At 42.7% G+C, this 17683-nt stretch overlaps 1 protein-coding gene across 7 annotated transcripts in view; it reads right to left on the minus strand.

Moving 5' to 3' along the window:
- ROCK2 (Rho associated coiled-coil containing protein kinase 2) overlaps window positions 1–17683 on the minus strand; it is a 358167-nt gene that overhangs the window by 59036 nt on the left and 281448 nt on the right. For 6 of the 7 annotated variants that reach the window (XR_004538687.1, XM_033936145.1, XM_033936148.1 and 3 more), the window contains 4 exons: window positions 15591–15770; window positions 15084–15252; window positions 11487–11663; window positions 2775–2842 (listed from right to left, as the gene is read on the minus strand). Coding sequence is in view for 6 of the 7 variants with exons in the window: in XM_033936145.1 (XP_033792036.1) it covers window positions 2775–2842; window positions 11487–11663; window positions 15084–15252; window positions 15591–15770 (594 nt within the window). In the remaining variant the exon portion in view is untranslated. The remainder of the gene's footprint in view (window positions 1–2774; window positions 2843–11486; window positions 11664–15083; window positions 15253–15590; window positions 15771–17683) is intronic. The other variant, XM_033936150.1, reaches the window with a different exon arrangement.

Below are 17683 nucleotides of genomic sequence, written 5' to 3' on the forward strand. Positions count from 1 at the left end.
AAAATAATATGGGAGCGTTATATAGTACTAAATGAAGAGGTAGATATAATAGGCATCTCAGATACTCAGTGGCACACTTGCTTACAATGAACATTGTTTAAAAGTGATATGCTATAAAGAAAAAGCTTGAGTTTACAACAAGACTGTGAGACTGGGCACTGAAGGCCACATTACAGTAAAGATGTGCGCAGAATTGAATCAGTTCAGCGGACGGCCACCAGGATGATCTCGGGGCTCAAGGGTCTCTCGTACGAAGAGAGACTGAACAAATTGCAGCTCTACACTCGAGGAACGTAGGGAGAGGGGAGACATGATCGAACATTTAAGTACCTCACGGGACGTGTCGAAGTGGAAGATGATATTTTCTTTCTCAAGGGACCCTCGGCCACAAGAGGGCACCCGCTCAAACTCAGGGGCGGAAAATTTCATGGCGATACCAGAAAGTATTTCTTCACAGAGAGAGTGGTTGATCATTGGAACAAGCTTCCAGTGCAGGTGATCGAGGCAGACAGCGTGCCAGACTTTAAGAATAAATGGGATACCCATGTGGGATCCCTACGAGGGTAAAGATAAGGAAATTGGGTCATTAGGGCATAGACAGGGGGTGGGTAAGCAGAGTGGGCAGACTTGATGGGCTGTAGCCCTTTTCTGCCGTCATCTTCTATGTTTCTATAAGTTTCTATGAAGTAACTGGAGAAATGTACAATAGCACAATTTATGGATGTTATAGGTTTTCTGTTTGGTGGAATTTTTTTTTTTTTTTTTTAACCAGAATGTGAGCTTGCCTGTTTTTATTTTGGGCATTGTTCATTTTGTACCAAGGCCTTTTTTCTTCACATTTTTTTGTTAAAAGTATATGCATGCTTGTTTGGCAAGAAGTCTGGGCTTCCCTTTTGTGCTATTGATCTAGATTTTGAATATCTTGCTGGGTTGGTTGTGATTTCAACTACTCCAATATTGACTGGATAAATGTTATATCACAGAGTACTAGGGAGTTAAAATTCCTAGATGTAATAAATGACTACTTCTTGGAGCAACTGGCCCAGGAATCAACAAGAGGGGGAGCTATTTTAGATTTGGGGCTGCGACTAGAGGGCATCTGGAAATACGCATGTGTGACATCATCACGCATGCGCAGAGGCCTTTCAGACAGGCCATGAGCCTGCAACTACCATGCTGGTGAAGGGTACTAGAGGAGGAGAGGAGAGGTGAGACATCAGCGCTGGCTGACTGCCTATGGGACATGCCACTCGCTGTGAGAGACACATCCTGTAAGCAGTCATCCAGCACCGGTACCTCTCCTCACCGGTGTCTCACGGCACATCCAGAATCTCTCCATGGCACACAGTTTGCGATACACTGCTTTAATGGAATGCAGGGCATAGTACAAGAGGTAACAATGTTGGATGTACTGGAAATCAATCATAACGATTAAATTTGAGCTAAATTTGGAGTGAAGTCACAAACAAAATCTACTTTAGCAGCATTTAATTTTCAAGAATGATAATAAAATGAGGAAAATTGTTACAAAGAAACTAAAAGGTCCAGAATCAGACTCCAGTCATCTGAGCTTTTCTTTGACACAATAAAGTAGTATCTGCCTGAGCCCGATTCTGCTTGTGAACCGGCTCTATGAGTTGAAGAGCCAGTAGCCTTTGTACCACAGCTCAAACTTTAAGGGCTCTCTCTGGATGGATGGATGGAGAACTCGATTTTGTACCCTTGTTGTCTGGAAAGCCCGTGGGGTGATAGCCCGCCACCCTGGCCATCAGGTCATCTAGGCCCTTGCCAAATAGCATCTGCCCCTGAAAGGGAAGCCTGCTCAGCATGGCTTAAGAGGAAGACTCTCCTGCCCACTGTCTGATCCAGAGCATCTGTCAGGCAGAGACAGTGTAGACTGAGAGCATCTGCAATATAATTCACTTTTAAAGGTTTCTGCCCACAGAGCCTAGGTTTACCACCTCTAAAACACCTTTCCCTTCAGGAAAGTCTCCATGGGCCGATTTGGTGCGATTTTTCTGACAGCGGCCATCTTGGATTTTAAACAATCTTTTTTTGTTCTGCAGCCTTCATCTACCTTAAAACCCCTCAATTTTGCTTAAAAATCAACAGGGATAGACCTCTCAGGCCTTTTTACTCCTATACCATGTCAGGAGCTCATCCCAGAGTAATGGGAGGTGGAGCATGAAAACAAACAGTGGGCTAGCTACAACCCTCGCAAATAATGGGGATTTAACTTGATGGTCAAGATTACCAGTCCTGTTATACAAGAAGACTAACTTCAGTCCAGGGGTATCTGAGCTCTGTTGGTATTGTAGAGTACAAGTACCCTCTCATGTTTGTTTTTTATTGTTCTCAATTAATACTGTATTGATTGGAGGTTTGGGCCCCTATTACTGTTATCTTGAGCTTCAATGAACAACTGACTTATAAAATAATATGGAAAGCCTTGAGTGTTGAGGCTCAGCGCAAAAATGCTTAATCGTTGGATTTTCTTCTTCTTATAACTAATAAGCTTATTCTTATGCAATGGAAAGATAACTACTTCGAGCCTCCACTCTAAGTTGTCTTCAGTGTGTGTTACATATAGGTACGAAAACATTGCCGCTGAAAGGAGAGGCCATCTCCCATCATGGAAAAAAGATATAGCAATTATTTACTGATTATTTAGCAGGTATAACTAATTTGTAGGGTGCATAGTTGTTGTATGTTTTATTATGTTTCTAAATTTCAATAAAGAAATTTAAATTAAAAGCAAAAAGCAACTTATTTACCTTTTTAACCCATCCAAACTTTTTGGTATTTCGAACAGGCAGTGAAAGCCAGCCTTCCAGCCTTGACTCTGCAACAGAGAGAGAAGACAAATCAAATTTCAAATAATAGCATTTCTTCTAAAGTTATCATCAAGCTTATATTTTAAGCTTTATTTTACTGATTTAAAAAACTTTATAAATTTAAGAACCTCTCTTAATACACAGCAAATAAAGCAAATTAAATAATAATATAAACAAACAAACAAACAAAAAAAAAAGAGAAGGCTTGCTAAATAGGATGAAACCATTTTATAATGCAAACACCAAAACTGCCCAAAAAGGAAAATCAAAGGAACAATTTGCAAATAAAATTCCAGGAAATAAAGAGCTGCATATTAAGTTGTACAGAGCAGGAATAATTCATTAACTGAAAAGAACAGTACAACAGGAAAAAAGGTGGAAGTAGTTTATGAACTATGGGGTCCTTTTATTAAGGCACGCTGATTTAGTGTGCGCTAAATGCTAAGGCATCCATTATATTCTATGAGTGCCTTAGCATTTATCGTGAAATCGGTTAGCGTGCCTTAATAAATGGACCCTTATGTAAGCCACGATTAGCAGAATTGGCTTATCATCAAATTGGTTGTTATAGAGAAACATTACTTTGAGCTTCCCCCCCCCCCCCCCTTCACTACAATCCAGGATCATCCTTTTGACAGCAGAAAATTTGTTAAGTCTTTTCATATCTGAGCTCAATTTAATACTAAAAAATAAAGAAGGGAATAGGTCATACATTTTTATAGTGTACATTATAGCTCATGAAATATTACTATTATTTTTCTTTCATAGAAGAATTATTTTAGCAGTTTTGTCCTACAAGCAGGTGAGCCAAATTACAATCTGCATAATAAAAAAAACATACTTCTTTTATTAGCACTCAGTGGGATATTAATGAAAAAGTCACTGATTAAAGGGTGGAAATTATTAATACAAGCTACCATTAAAATGGGTTATTTTACCACTAATTTGTGCTTTTTCAGTACTACAAGACTTAATTACCAATAACCCAGACATATTTTATTTCTGTACACCGCCTAGAAATTTGACTAAGCGGTATAAAATTTTTTTTAATAAACTTGAAACAGCAAAATAACCCAAACTTAATGGTAGCCCACTTTGATAATTTTCCCCCATGATAATTTCCCCCCATAAATGCCTTTTTACCATATACATACATCTCTTCTGAAAAATAAGCCAGTGTATTGCGATAGCCCCACAATGTCGCAGAAGTGCTAGTGTGAATTCTTCATCCCTAAACCGCTATCAGTCATGCAAAGAGACGAACTGAAGAAAATGCACTCAAAAAGGACACTCAAAGCTTACCAACAACTTTTCATTTCATCTTAAAATGGCAGGCATCTAGGACCAAGATGATAAAGGAGATGGAACTCCTCTCGTGTGAGGAAAGACTAAAGAGGTTAGGGCTCTTCAGCTTGGAAAAGAGACAGCTGAGGGGAGATATAATTGAAGTCTACAAAATCCTGAGTGGTGTAGAACGGGTACAAGTGAATCATTTTTTTTTTGTGCATCAAGATTTACAAAGACTAGGGGACACTCGATGAAGCTAGAGAGTAATATTTTTAAAGCCAACAGGAGAAAATATTTTTTCACTCAAAGAACAGATATGCTCTGGAATGTATTGACAGAGAATGTGGTAAGAGCGGTTAATGTAGCTGGTTTTAAAACAGGTTTGGACATGTTCCTGGAGGAAAAGTCCATAGTCTGCTGTTGAGACAAACAAGGGGGAAGGTACCATGTCATAGAATGATACTGGTCTGGGCGGTTGTATCCTTAACACACACAGATGCTCAGAACTTTGGCAGACTCTTGCATATACGACGTACATGTCATCTATTCCAGTGTATACTTATGGAGGGAATTTTTTAAAATAAAGTAAAATTCTGGAATCTCTTGTGGCACACCTGGAATCTCTTTAGGGCACACCACTGTGCCGTGGCACACAGTTTGAGACACTGGGCTAACGCATAAAAATGTGTTTTTAGAGTCTTCTTAAAGACTGGAAAATACACCATGCTTCTTATGGATTCCAGTAAATTGTTCCACAACATAGCCCCCCCTCTAAAAAAAAACAAAAAGAAAGCAAACTTATGTGTAGATTCATAATATGCCTTTGAGGGGGTGTGATAATCATTCGATGGGAATCCAATGACCTAAGTGAATGTGAAAGAGTTTAGGCTGCTATTAAGGTAGAGAGGTAAACAGAGGTCTCAGAATAAAGTGCCTTGAGATAGGTACTTAGGAAAGAGCGATATGTTGTGTCCCTGTGGGTTTGTTTATAGGGGTTTTTGTCTGTCCATGAATCTAATCGACTTCAGAAAAGCAATAAAAACATACCTCTTCATCTGACCCCCTGCCCTTGATCCGTGGACTACACAGAATTGTATATTGGTAACTGAACCAGTCTGTGTCACGTAAGGATAATGACACCTAATATGTGCCAACTAGGATGAAAACTTGCATTGTAATCTTGTACTGATATTATGCATGTTTAACCTGTAACCCGTTCTGCGCTCTTTGGGGACAATGGGATAGAAAATGAATAATAAATAAATAAATAATTATTCTTAAATTCTTCTTCTGTAAAATGCCATGATGGGCTCTGCCCTCAGAGAGTAGTCAAGCAAGTTTTATAAACAAACATAAATTAATGATGAATTTACATTTTGACGACACCTTTTCTATTCTTGGTGATAATGTGTTAACTCCGCAACAATGTCAATTCTTAATGATCCACAATGACGCATCATCAGTAGGGTAAAACTAACCTATCGTTCCGTTTAGGGGGTATTCTGACTTAGAGGCGTTCAGTCATAATCCCACAGGGGTCAATGGGGCGAAGCTACCATCTGTGGGATTATGACTGAACGCCTCTAAGTCAGAATACCCCCTAAACGGAATGATAGGTTAGTTTTATCCTACTGATTATGCGTCGTTACAATAGTAATCCTGCTCAGTACGAGAGGAACAACAAGTTCAGACATTTGGTGTAAGTTCTTAATGGTCCAACACATGAAGCAACCTTATCCACATTCAACATAAGTACCGTATTTTCGCGGATATAACGCGCGCGTTATACGTGATTTTACGTACCGCGCATACCCCTCGCGCGTTATATGCCTGAGCGCGGTATACAAAAGTTTTTAAACATAGTTCCCACCCCGCCCGACGCCCGATTCACCCCCCCAGCAGGACCGCTCGCACCCCCACCCCGAACGACCGCTCGCACGCGCTCCCACCCGCACCCGCATCCACGATCGGAGCAAGAGGGAGCCCAAGCCCTCTTGCCCGGCCGACTCCCCGACGCCCGATACATCCCCCCCCCCGGCAGGACCACTCGCACCCTCACCCCGAAGGACCGCCGACTCCCCAACAATATCGGGCCAGGAGGGAGCCCAAACCCTCCTGGCCACGGCGACCCCCTAACCCCACCCCGCACTACATTACGGGCAGGAGGGATCCCAGGCCCTCCTGCCCTCGACGCAAACCCCCTCCCCCCAACGACCGCCCCCCCCCCAAGAACCTCCGCCCGTCCCCCAGCCGACCCGCGACCCCCCTGGCCGACCCCCACGACACCCCCACCCGCCTTCCCCGTACTTTGTGTAGTTGGGCCAGAAGGGAGCCCAAACCCTCCTGGCCACGGCGACCCCCTAACCCCACCCCGCACTACATTACGGGCAGGAGGGATCCCAGGCCCTCCTGCCCTCGACGCAAACCCCCCTCCCTCCAACGACCGCCCCCCCCCAAGAACCTCCGACCGACCCGCGACCCCCCTGGCCGACCCCCCCACCCCCCTTCCCCGTACCTTTGGAAGTTGGCCGGACAGACGGGAGCCAAACCCGCCTGTCCGGCAGGCAGCCAACGAAGGAATGAGGCCGGATTGGCCCATCCGTCCTAAAGCTCCGCCTACTGGTGGGGCCTAAGGCGCGTGGGCCAATCAGAATAGGCCCTGGAGCCTTAGGTCCCACCTGGGGGCGCGGCCTGAGGCACATGGGCCAAACCCGACCATGTGTCTCAGGCCGCGCCCCCAGGTGGGACCTAAGGCTCCAGGGCCTATTCTGATTGGCCCACGCGCCTTAGGCCCCACCAGTAGGCGGAGCTTTAGGACGGATGGGCCAATCCGGCCTCATTCCTTCGTTGGCTGCCTGCCGGACAGGCGGGTTTGGCTCCCGTCTGTCCGGCCAACTTCCAAAGGTACGGGGAAGGGGGGTGGGGGGGTCGGCCAGGGGGGTCGCGGGTCGGTCGGAGGTTCTTGGGGGGGGGGGCGGTCGTTGGAGGGAGGGGGGTTTGCGTCGAGGGCAGGAGGGCCTGGGATCCCTCCTGCCCGTAATGTAGTGCGGGGTGGGGTTAGGGGGTCGCCGTGGCCAGGAGGGTTTGGGCTCCCTTCTGGCCCAACTACACAAAGTACGGGGAAGGCGGGTGGGGGTGTCGTGGGGGTCGGCCAGGGGGGTCGCGGGTCGGCTGGGGGACGGGCGGAGGTTCTTGGGGGGGGGCGGTCGTTGGGGGGAGGGGGTTTGCGTCGAGGGCAGGAGGGCCTGGGATCCCTCCTGCCCGTAATGTAGTGCGGGGTGGGGTTAGGGGGTCGCCGTGGCCAGGAGGATTTGGGCTCCCTCCTGGCCCGATATTGTCGGGGAGTCGGCGGTCCTTCGGGGTGGGGGTGCGAGTGGTCCTGCCGAGGGGGGAGAAGAATCGGACGTCGAGGGGGGGCATCAGGCTTTCAGGATGGGGACAGGACTTCAAGGGGGACAGGCAGACCTTCAAGGGGGACAGGACTTCAAGGGGGGACAGGCAGACCTTCAAGGGGGGACAGGCAGACCTTCAAGGGGGGACAGGACTTCAAGGGGGACAGGCACGGAGAGGCGGGGCAGTGCACCGAAAGTCAGGGCGGGTGAACGGTGAGTCGGGGCAACCAGAGGAGAGTCGGGGCAGTGCACCGAAAGTCAGGGTGAGTCGGGGCAACCAGAGGAGAGTCGGGGCAGTGCACCGAAAGTCAGGGTGAGTCGGGGCAACCAGATGAGAGTCGGGGAGGGCGAAAGGAGAGTCGGGGTGGCCAGAGGAGAGTCGGGGAGAGCGAAAGGAGAGTCGGGGTGGCCAGAGGAGAGTCGGGCAGCATGCGCGTTATATGCCTGAGCGCGGTATAGAAAAGTTTTTGTACATATCATCGTGATTTCTGCGCGCTATACCCCTGTGCGCGTTTTACAATGGTGCGCGTTATATCCGCGAAAATACGGTAAACCTGTATCAACTGCTCACTGAACTATCATGATGCCCCAGTTCTAGGTACTAAAATATCAGGTCCTTATTCATCTAACAAGATGGCAGCCGATTAAGTCACCATTTGTGCTGTCTCTCTTTGTTCTCTTTTATTTCTTTTTATTTTTGGTTTTCCTGCTGTTTTTTGTTTATTTATTTAATCGTTATTTTTATTTGTGATATTTTTTTAAAATTTTCTTTGATTTTTATACTGGTTGGGATTTCATTTGTGGACTCTGATCTGACAGTTCTGATTTGACCGTTATTCTTGGTCTGTCAGAAAGGCCTCGTTCTCACCTGGTATTCCTGCACCTTTGGCGATCCTGAGCTGTGCCTGGCAGCTTGCCTCTTTCTCACCTGATATTTCACCTGATATTTACTGCACATTGGCGATCCTGAGCTGTGCCTGGCGACCGATCCATGGCAAGTAGGGCTGATGGTGGAGAGTTGGAGGGGGAGTGTTGCCGAGGTCAACGGAGGGTGACTGAGTCGCCGAATGAAGGCGGTTGTCGAGGCGGAAGCGCCATGTCTGAGGTGATCGGCATGGACTCTGACTCCCTGCAGCGATGCAGATTCGGATTTCCTACTGGCAATGCGACATCAGCAGGACGGGAGGTCCGGAGAATGGCTTTTCATCATGCCTGGAGTCTCACCGCGCCTGATGTCCGCAGCCGACTTGGATTACTGTTGTGAGTGACGATACCATCAAGGGTGAGGACTGGTTGAGTGAGCTGCATAGTCCAGACCAAGGAGCGGAAAATTGGAGCTGGAAGATCTGAGAGCTGTTGAGTGTAATGGACAGTATTCCGGAAAATCGAGAGATGCTTCTCTCTGCTTTGAAAAAGTGGACCCATGGCTGATGTGCAGAGGTCGATGATGGCGGTTGCCCGGCTGAAACGGCTAAAGCACTAGGGATGATGACATTGATGATTGATGGAAATGAAATTAAGTCCTTCCTGACTTTTATTCTATTCTGCATATTATATCTATTTCTTATTTATCTATTTGTTTAGTTTTCATTTAAATTTCCTTAGAATTCTATTGTTTAACTGCTTCTCATTCCATTCTATTCATATTCCTTCCTCTACCTTTTTTTCCTCACTTCTAATGTTTATTTTTCTTTTTACATTTCTATATTTGATTTATTTCTTAAAATTATTTTCTATTTAATTAGTTTCTTTCCATTACATTATTATTTTGGAATGTACATTTTGCTTTTAACAGTATGGTATTGAGAGTTCAATGTATTCTTGTTAGGATGCTTCATATCTCATTTTTTCCTCTATCTTTATTTTCCTCTCTATTATTTGCTAATTTGTTTGTTCTCAGGTACTTTAGTTAGATTGTGAGCCTTCGGGACAGTAAGGGAATTTCAAAGTACCTATTCTTTATTTATCTTATTTTTATTGTATCCTTTAATGTATATTTATCTGTAAACCGCTTCGAACTTAACGGATTTAGCGGTATATAAGAAATAAATTACATTACATTACATTAAGAGTTAAGCAACATCTGTTATTCTATTGTCCTTTGATACTTAACTTCTGGAAATCTATTTGGGGACATAGTAATTTGATTTTAGAAACCATGATTCCGTTATCTTATGACACAGTTATCTGTGAGATATTATTATCTCCTAAGCCACCAATAGACAGGCATAAAAACAGACTGTTAGGAATTATGACTGGGATAGCTTTTAGAGAATGACACGGTAACTGTTTACCGCGCTAAACCGCAGGCCACCGCAGTAAATCCGTAGGAATGGAGACATTTGCAACTGGTTTACCACAGGAATGGGGACAAGACCTTTCACGCCCCGTGGGAATGGGGACAAGACCTTTTACCACCCTGTGGGAGCGGTGAAAAGTCTTACTCCTGGGGTAAAAAAAATTGCACCCGTGTCAGACTCGGCATCTTCTCCTCAGCTCCTCTTGTGCCTATTTTACCTTCAGGAGCCAGCCATGCCACGATGAAGACAGAAGGAACCTAAAACTAAAGCCTGAGACCAATATGATTTGAAGAATAAAATTGCCAGACAGCAAAAAGAAAAAAATAAATTTATTTTATATTTTGTGATTAGAATATTTCAGATTTGAAATATGTATCCTGCTAGAGCTGGTATTAGACATAGCTGGGGACCGCAAAATCCAGGCTGTGCTTCTTTAGCTTCCAGCTGGCTTAGGGTTCTCTCTCTGACCAGGGGGCAGTTGTCCTAGTTGCACTTCCCTAACATTATTCTTGCCATGTGTGACTAAAGTATTCTGTTACTTGATTTTTCTATGTAGCATTCTGTAGTAATTTGGTTTGTTCAGTTTTCACAATAGTGAAGGGAATATTTGTGAAAAGGAGGGGAGATGGGTTTTGTTGAACCTTGCTCTGTTTTATTTGTGTTTATAAAATGACAATTGTCAGAGGAGAAGCTTCCCCCCACACACACGCGACTGCAGGGCAGCACAGGCAGGCTTCGCCGGCATCAGTTTCTTTTCTAAAGCACCGCAAAGGTAAGGGGGAGGGAGGGAAGGAAGGGACCGCGCGTCTTCCCTCCCTTAAGTTTCTTTACGCCGTGAAGGTAAGGGGGAGGGAGGGAGATTCTCGAGCCGCTGAAGGATGGTGAGGTGGCGAGAGGGAAGGGTGAATGCTGCGGGGACGGGGCGGTGAAGGGGATGGCGGATTTGGGGAAGGGGCGGTGAAGGGGATGGCGGGGACGGGGCGGTGAAGGGGATGGTGGTCCGGTTACGGGGACATCCAAATGGTCACAAAAATTGGAAAAACTTTGATCGCTTGAATTTTAGTTTTTGGTGGCACTCATTATGTCTTTGTTATAGATTGGAAAAAATGATTAATGATCAAAAGGTTAATACTAAGGTATTTCAACTAACATGGGGTCCGTTGACTGATTTTATTAATAATAATTATTGTCTGGTTCATTAATTCACTTCTGATTATAACTTACACATCCAAGGGGTGGGAGGGTTGGGGTTTGATTTTTACAGAGATTAATGTAGGAAAGGTTATTGAAGGAACCTATATATTTATGTTTTTCTGGATTAGTCATTTGGGTGGGTGGGAGGGAGTAAAAATGATTGTTCATGTATTTCTGAATGATGAATGTGCTTTTTCTAACAAAATTATTCTATGTACAATTGTTTATTGCACTTTGATAGTTTGGAAAATCAATAAAGATTAAAAAAAAAAAAATTAAGCACTGCACTGCAAAATCATAATAGGTTAGCACCGACAACACAAGCATTTTTTTATTAATGCATCATCATTCTTCACAGCGTGAATGTTATAATGATATCACTTGCCATTGAGAAACATGCACTATTAGTGTTAGCTATTGAAAAACAACTCGGAGGAACACCATTAGTAAGTGCATCACATAGCTCCCAGGGCTATCACCTGTACTATCAGGTTCTGAAGGGACTTCTACATGGGACAATGGCTCTTCCTCTAAGTCTGAATCAGAGTCGAGAAGCAAGTGAGCACTGGAGGGCTTAGTGGCAATGCTGACAGAAGTAGAGGAACGCTGGTAGGTGAAAGACATGGACTCCATTGTACGGGACTGAGTGATGTGAACTACAGAACCAGCATAAAAAGGGAGAAGAGTGCAGAAAGTTAGTTTAGAAAAGAAAGATTAATTAGAAAAGAAAATAAATTAAAAATTAAAAGACTGTGCCATGAGTTATTAATGAACCAAAATAAAACAACTGCAAGAAGGAAGAAAATGACAACATTGATGCTCCAAATCTTTTCTTTAAAAAAATAAAAACAAGGATCTAACTTTTTTCTGTAATAAAAATTTACTTTAAATCTTTTTTTATTAACAAGAAAGAAAACACAAACAACGGCAACAGGACAAGTAATGTTTTGTTATATATAAAAAAAGGGCAACCCGCATTCGAGGACTGGACTCTTATTTCCCCAATGGCTACAGAAAAAGACCATCCCCTGAAATGGTCCTCCCCCCAATGTAAAAAAAATTTAAAGTAGAATACTTGTGGTTAAAAAATGATGGCTTGTTTAGTAGTATCACAGTGATAACTAACATGATAAATGAGTGCAATAGCCCATTGGGTAATGCTCTAGAACAGGGGTGTCAAAGTCCCTCCTCGAGGGCCACAAACCAGTCGGGTTTTCAGGATTTCCCCAATGAATATGCATGAGATCTATTAGCATACAATGAAAGCAGTGCATGAAAATAGATCTCATGCATATTCATTGGGAAATTCTTAAAACCCAACTGGATTGCGACCTTCAAGGAGGGATTTTGACATCCCTACTCTAGAACAAGCAGGAGACCTGACCTTCTATATCTAGCTATGGCCATAGAAAAATATAGCATTCAAATTATGGGAGAGTACAAACAACACAGTAATAAGTTGTTCAATTGTGGTCACTGAAAGGCATTACATTTCAAACCTTGTTACAGAATTGTGAGAGGGAGAAAAAAGCCTTATACTAACATAGCAGCATACAACAATCTGTTAATTTAAACTGCGAGTACAACATGCTTTATGTATGTTATATGTGTAACCTGCTTGGAACTTGAACATGCGGGATATAAATGTTTTAAAATAAAAATAAATAAATACCACTGGCATAAACTCCCTCACAACACACCCAAGCTTAGAATTGAAAACTGCAAGTCAGGTGCACAAATCAGGACTTATCTCAGAAACAGGACTTTATCCACTCCACTGTGTCCATACTTGATCATTGTCTCATAGCTCCAGACAAGAGACCTTGTTTTGCTGACTTCTTTGGCTGCTTCATGGGAAAAATTCAAAAATCCTCCATGTCCATCGCCACATCTAATGGCAGTCTTGGACAGCAGGATGCCAAACATTTCTGACCGCAGATGTTTGGCATCCTGCTGTCCAAGATTGCCGTTAGATGTGGCGATGTGCACAGATTTTTGAATTTCTCCCCCGAAGCAGCCAAAGTCGTCGGTGAAACAAAGTCTCTTGTCAGGAGCTATGAGACAGTAAAAGACCCGTTTCTGAGATAAGTCACGATTTGTGCACTTGACTGGTAGTTTTCAATTCTAAGCTTGGCTGTGGTGTGAGGGAGCTTCTTTTAATGTCAATGATAATACTGAAAGCAGCTTAAAATTAACAGATTGTTGTATGTTGCTAAGTTAGTATGAGGCTTTTTTCCTCCCTCTCACAATTCTGTAACCAGGTTTGAAATGTAATGCCTTTCAGTGACCACAACTGAACAACTTATTACTGTGTTTTTGAGCTTTGAATCTATTAGTTGTTATCCTGCAATAAGAGTATAAGCAACAAAATAATGCTCTCGACGCAGGACCAAATGGCCAAATATATTGGGAGATCTGCACCAAAACCCAAATCAAAAGGGACAATTGTGAACTTAAAATAACTTAATTAAATTTAATTTTGTGCAAGGTCCTCAGTTAAACACAACTCAATTTATCGGGACGGTTTCTGTAGAATGAGTTGTAAGCTGTGTAAACTCACAAGGGTTATTTAAGCATGTTACATCCCCGGACTTTTGGGCCAACATATTCTAAACTTAAAGTGCACAAATACACACAATAATAAAAAGATGCTATGATGTCTCTAATATATTATTGTGTGTATTTTTTCACTTTAGGTTTAGAACAAGTTGGCACAAAGGTCTGGGGATGTAACATGCTTAAATAACCCTTGTGTGTTTACACAGCTTACAACTCGTTCTACAGGGCCCGTCCCAACAAATTGAGTTGTGTTTAACTGAGGATCTTGCACAAAATTAAATTTAATTAAGTTATTTTAAGTTCACAATTGTCCCTTTTGATTTGGGTTTTGGTGCAGATCTCCCAATATATTTGGCGGTTAATGAAAAATGTTGTATTGAATTCAGACTAGTCTATTCTTCAACAAGTTTTTGGTTTTCACCTTTTTCAAGTGTTTGGACCAAATGGTCAGGCAGAAAAGGAGAGCACTAGAAGGGACCTTGTACTTTTGCATTTTACATCAACCACAGGTGTTATGTTTATCCAGATCATGGAAAATGATGCAGGGGGACATCGGGACACTGTGCAAAGCACAGCATGATGAACACATGATAGAAGCCAGATTGTATGGGAGCAAAGAACAAACAAAAAGTGTAGAAAGTAACAGTTGAAATTTCTCAATTACATGATTTTCATTTTATTTTTTTCTATAACAACCCACTCCCAGCTCTTCTCCAAATCTGTACAAATCCTGTTCTGACATCTTCAAAAAAGGCCCAACTAAGCAAAAATGTCAATCTCGTCAGATAAAGGACTAACTTTATACAGGGTTTGACTTACCTCGATGATATCTAAACTGATTCATGACAACATAGAGGATTACAAAATTAGTACTTAGTGTTATAAGAAACAGGACTGCTCCTTCAGCTCACCCCAGGAGCATCTGCTACTCTTCTCTCATCACACCTCTATCCCAATCAGGAACCAGCAGTAGAAGTCAGCATGAGATCTATGATCCAGCATATACTCGGGCCTCATACCATCTTACTTTGCAAGTTTTTTGTTAAGTCTGGAACCCATGCAGACAGTGGGGACCTATGAGCACTCACTGCTGTGATTTCAGATGTTTTTACCACTACTGACTCATATCTTCCATGCTATTTAAGGAAAGCTATATGGGGAGGCTCATGGGTCAGGAAGGAGAAAAACTAGAGGCCATCTGACAGAAAAGAAAAGGAAAAGAGGAGATTTGTTTTGGTCATCACAATAATATGAATTTTCAAATATTACTGGATAAAAGTTGGACTAGAACTGCTGCATAAAATAGAATCCCTTCTGCTAGTCAAAAGGCAAATGGGCTTCTTCAGTTTGTAAGGTCACCTAAATGCACTTTAAGAAATGCAACCCAGTTCCCATGTTCTACAGAATCTGTGAATGTTTGGGGTACAGGAAGATCCAGGGGGGGCCTGCTGTATACAATACATCTCTTGGCTCATCCTTATCCGTCAGCTTAGCTGACCACCACAATAAAATCATACCAGGAAATCCATCGTCAGCTTCAGCATCCCCATGTCCACTTCCTATGCTGGTGCTGTCCAGGCCAATATGTATGTTCTGCAGCTGTGAGCGAAGCTGCTCAATGTCACTGTCTTTACTATCCAGTGCCATCTGCAGCTCAATCCGGAATTGATTTTCTTCTGCTATTTGCTGTTAAAAAGGATAAAATATTTTACTTTCCTTTAATAGCTAAACTAAATAATCTACGATGCACAATTTTCACTGTGGGAAGATGACCTTGTAACATAGTACCATGCTTGAAAAAAAAAAAAAACTGATCATCTCCAAATGATAAAAGGCATTTCTAATATTGATCTCAATAACAATGCCTGTCTGTATCCATTCATTACGAAGTGGTCATATCTGGAATACCAAATATCAAAGTCAGTGCATTCCAGATTATAGCAAAATCACATTTGCAATGTCAGAGGTCTGTTGGCTTAAGTAAATAATGCCACTGCTGCTGCTTAAAGCAAACATTCCCTTACCGCTTGCATTTCATTCATTTCCTTTTGGTACTTGATAACCATCTGAGTCAGTTTTTCCCGCTCTGATTTCAGATCCAGCTGCAGCTTCCTATTCTCCTTCTCCTTTCTTCGAACATCTGTGTCTGCTCCACGTTTCACTGGATCTTTTCGGTTCATGATCTCAGCTAGTTTATTCACAGCCTAGAATTAAAACAAAGTATTATGCAATAAGTAGATAAGAAAAAGGGTTCCCTAATGCTTCCTGCTTAAGTGCTCTAACAAGGAAGATAAGCATAGAATCTGGTTGCAGTGGTAGACATTAGAGAATGACACGGTGACAAAATTCATCACCGTTCCCGTCCCCGCGGATAACCACAGGAAACCATCTTCATGTCATTCTTTAAGGAGAGAGTGAAGAATCAGAGTATAATTGGGCACAACCACTGACCCGCAAGCTTTGCTTTGAAGAATGCTGGTGTAGAAGGACCAAGGTTGAAATAGACACTAGAAAATGACATGAGATTATTTCCCGCGGTTATCCGCGTAGACGGGAACGGTGATGAATTTTGTCACCATGTCATTCTCTAGTAGACATCCAGTGTACTGTAATATAAACCCATTCAGTAAATAAGAATTTTTATTCACCACTAGATATTTCTTTAAAAATATCCATGTATTTATTTATTAGGAGACTGGGAATCAAAATGACATTTAATGTGAGCATGTGCAAAGCAATGTATATGTGGGAAAGAGGATCCCGTACTATAGTTACATAATGCAGGGTTCTATGTTAGAAGTCACCGCTGCCCTCAACTCAGAGGGCAGCGGTGGCTAAGAAAGCAAATAGAATGTTAGGAATTATCAGGTAAGGAATCGAAAACAGAGATTATATCACTCCATGGTGCGGCTGCACCTCAAATACTGCATGCAATTCTGGTCGCCGCATCTCAAAAAAGATATAGCGGAATTAGAAAAGGTAAAGAGAAGGGTGACGAGGAAAGGCTAGCGCAGCTATGGCACTTCAGCCTGAAGAAGAGATGGCTTAGGTATAATGCTGCAGAAACAGTCCAGAACAGCACTGCACTTGATTTTTTCTTTGAAAAAAATGGGATCATATGTCCGAGTACTCCAACCTTCCAGTGGGGAGTACTGCCTTCAAGAAGGCCAACCTTGCTTCTTCAGACATACCCAAGTGACACTGGTAACCAGTGCAGGTTGTATGGACACACTTTGTCATTGCTAAGGGGTCACAGAATAGGCATTAGCCTATAAAGTCCTAAATCATAGATTCAAACCAAACAAAAGAATGAAAAATCCACAAACATTGCTTCTGCAGAAGCTGGCAACCTGAATATTTAGCTACAATGGATTTGATCTCCCCCACCGAAAGCTGAGGCCCAGAGCTTTACACTTTCCTACAAAATATCTGCTGCTTCATTTGCCATATCACAGACTTCATTCCTGAGTCCTTACACATCATTAAGTCTCAACAAAAAGCTGGCCTTCCCAACAAAACAAACTTTTAAACACATGCACTAACCCAAACTACATACTCATGTGCTTTTTGCTTATTGTGTTAAATGTTAAGCAATAAGTTAAACCCATTGTTTATTTGAGTATTTATGATGTAACTGAGAATTTTACCTGTTTTGTGCACCACTGTTATAGTTTATTAAAACTTATTATAATGTATATACCAATCAAATGGATCTAAGAGGTGTACAATCACTAATAAAAGAAGAGAGTACCAGAGTACAAACAAAAACGAGCACACAAATAACATCCGTACTACAGGCCACTTAGCCAGTCAGAAGCTTTCCCCCCCCCCCCAAAAAACTGATTTTGCATGGATTTTCCATAGCCTTCGACCAAAATAAAAACACACATACGAAAACCGATATCTATTTCAATATGAACATTTGCAGAGAATGATTATCCAGTCCCATGGTGATACCTTGCACAAATTTGTACATGAACATTTGCACAAATGCAGATGCTTAGGTAACCATGAAAGGCAAGGATGTGTATCAATTCTTGCTACACTATCTGAAGAGCTAGCCACCCAAACCCAGAATAGCGCACAAAATCTGACACTGTATATTCAGTGGAAAAAA

The sequence above is a fragment of the Geotrypetes seraphini genome, chromosome 3 (genome assembly GCF_902459505.1).
Source record: "Geotrypetes seraphini chromosome 3, aGeoSer1.1, whole genome shotgun sequence".
In the NCBI taxonomy this organism is placed as follows: domain Eukaryota; kingdom Metazoa; phylum Chordata; class Amphibia; order Gymnophiona; family Dermophiidae; genus Geotrypetes; species Geotrypetes seraphini.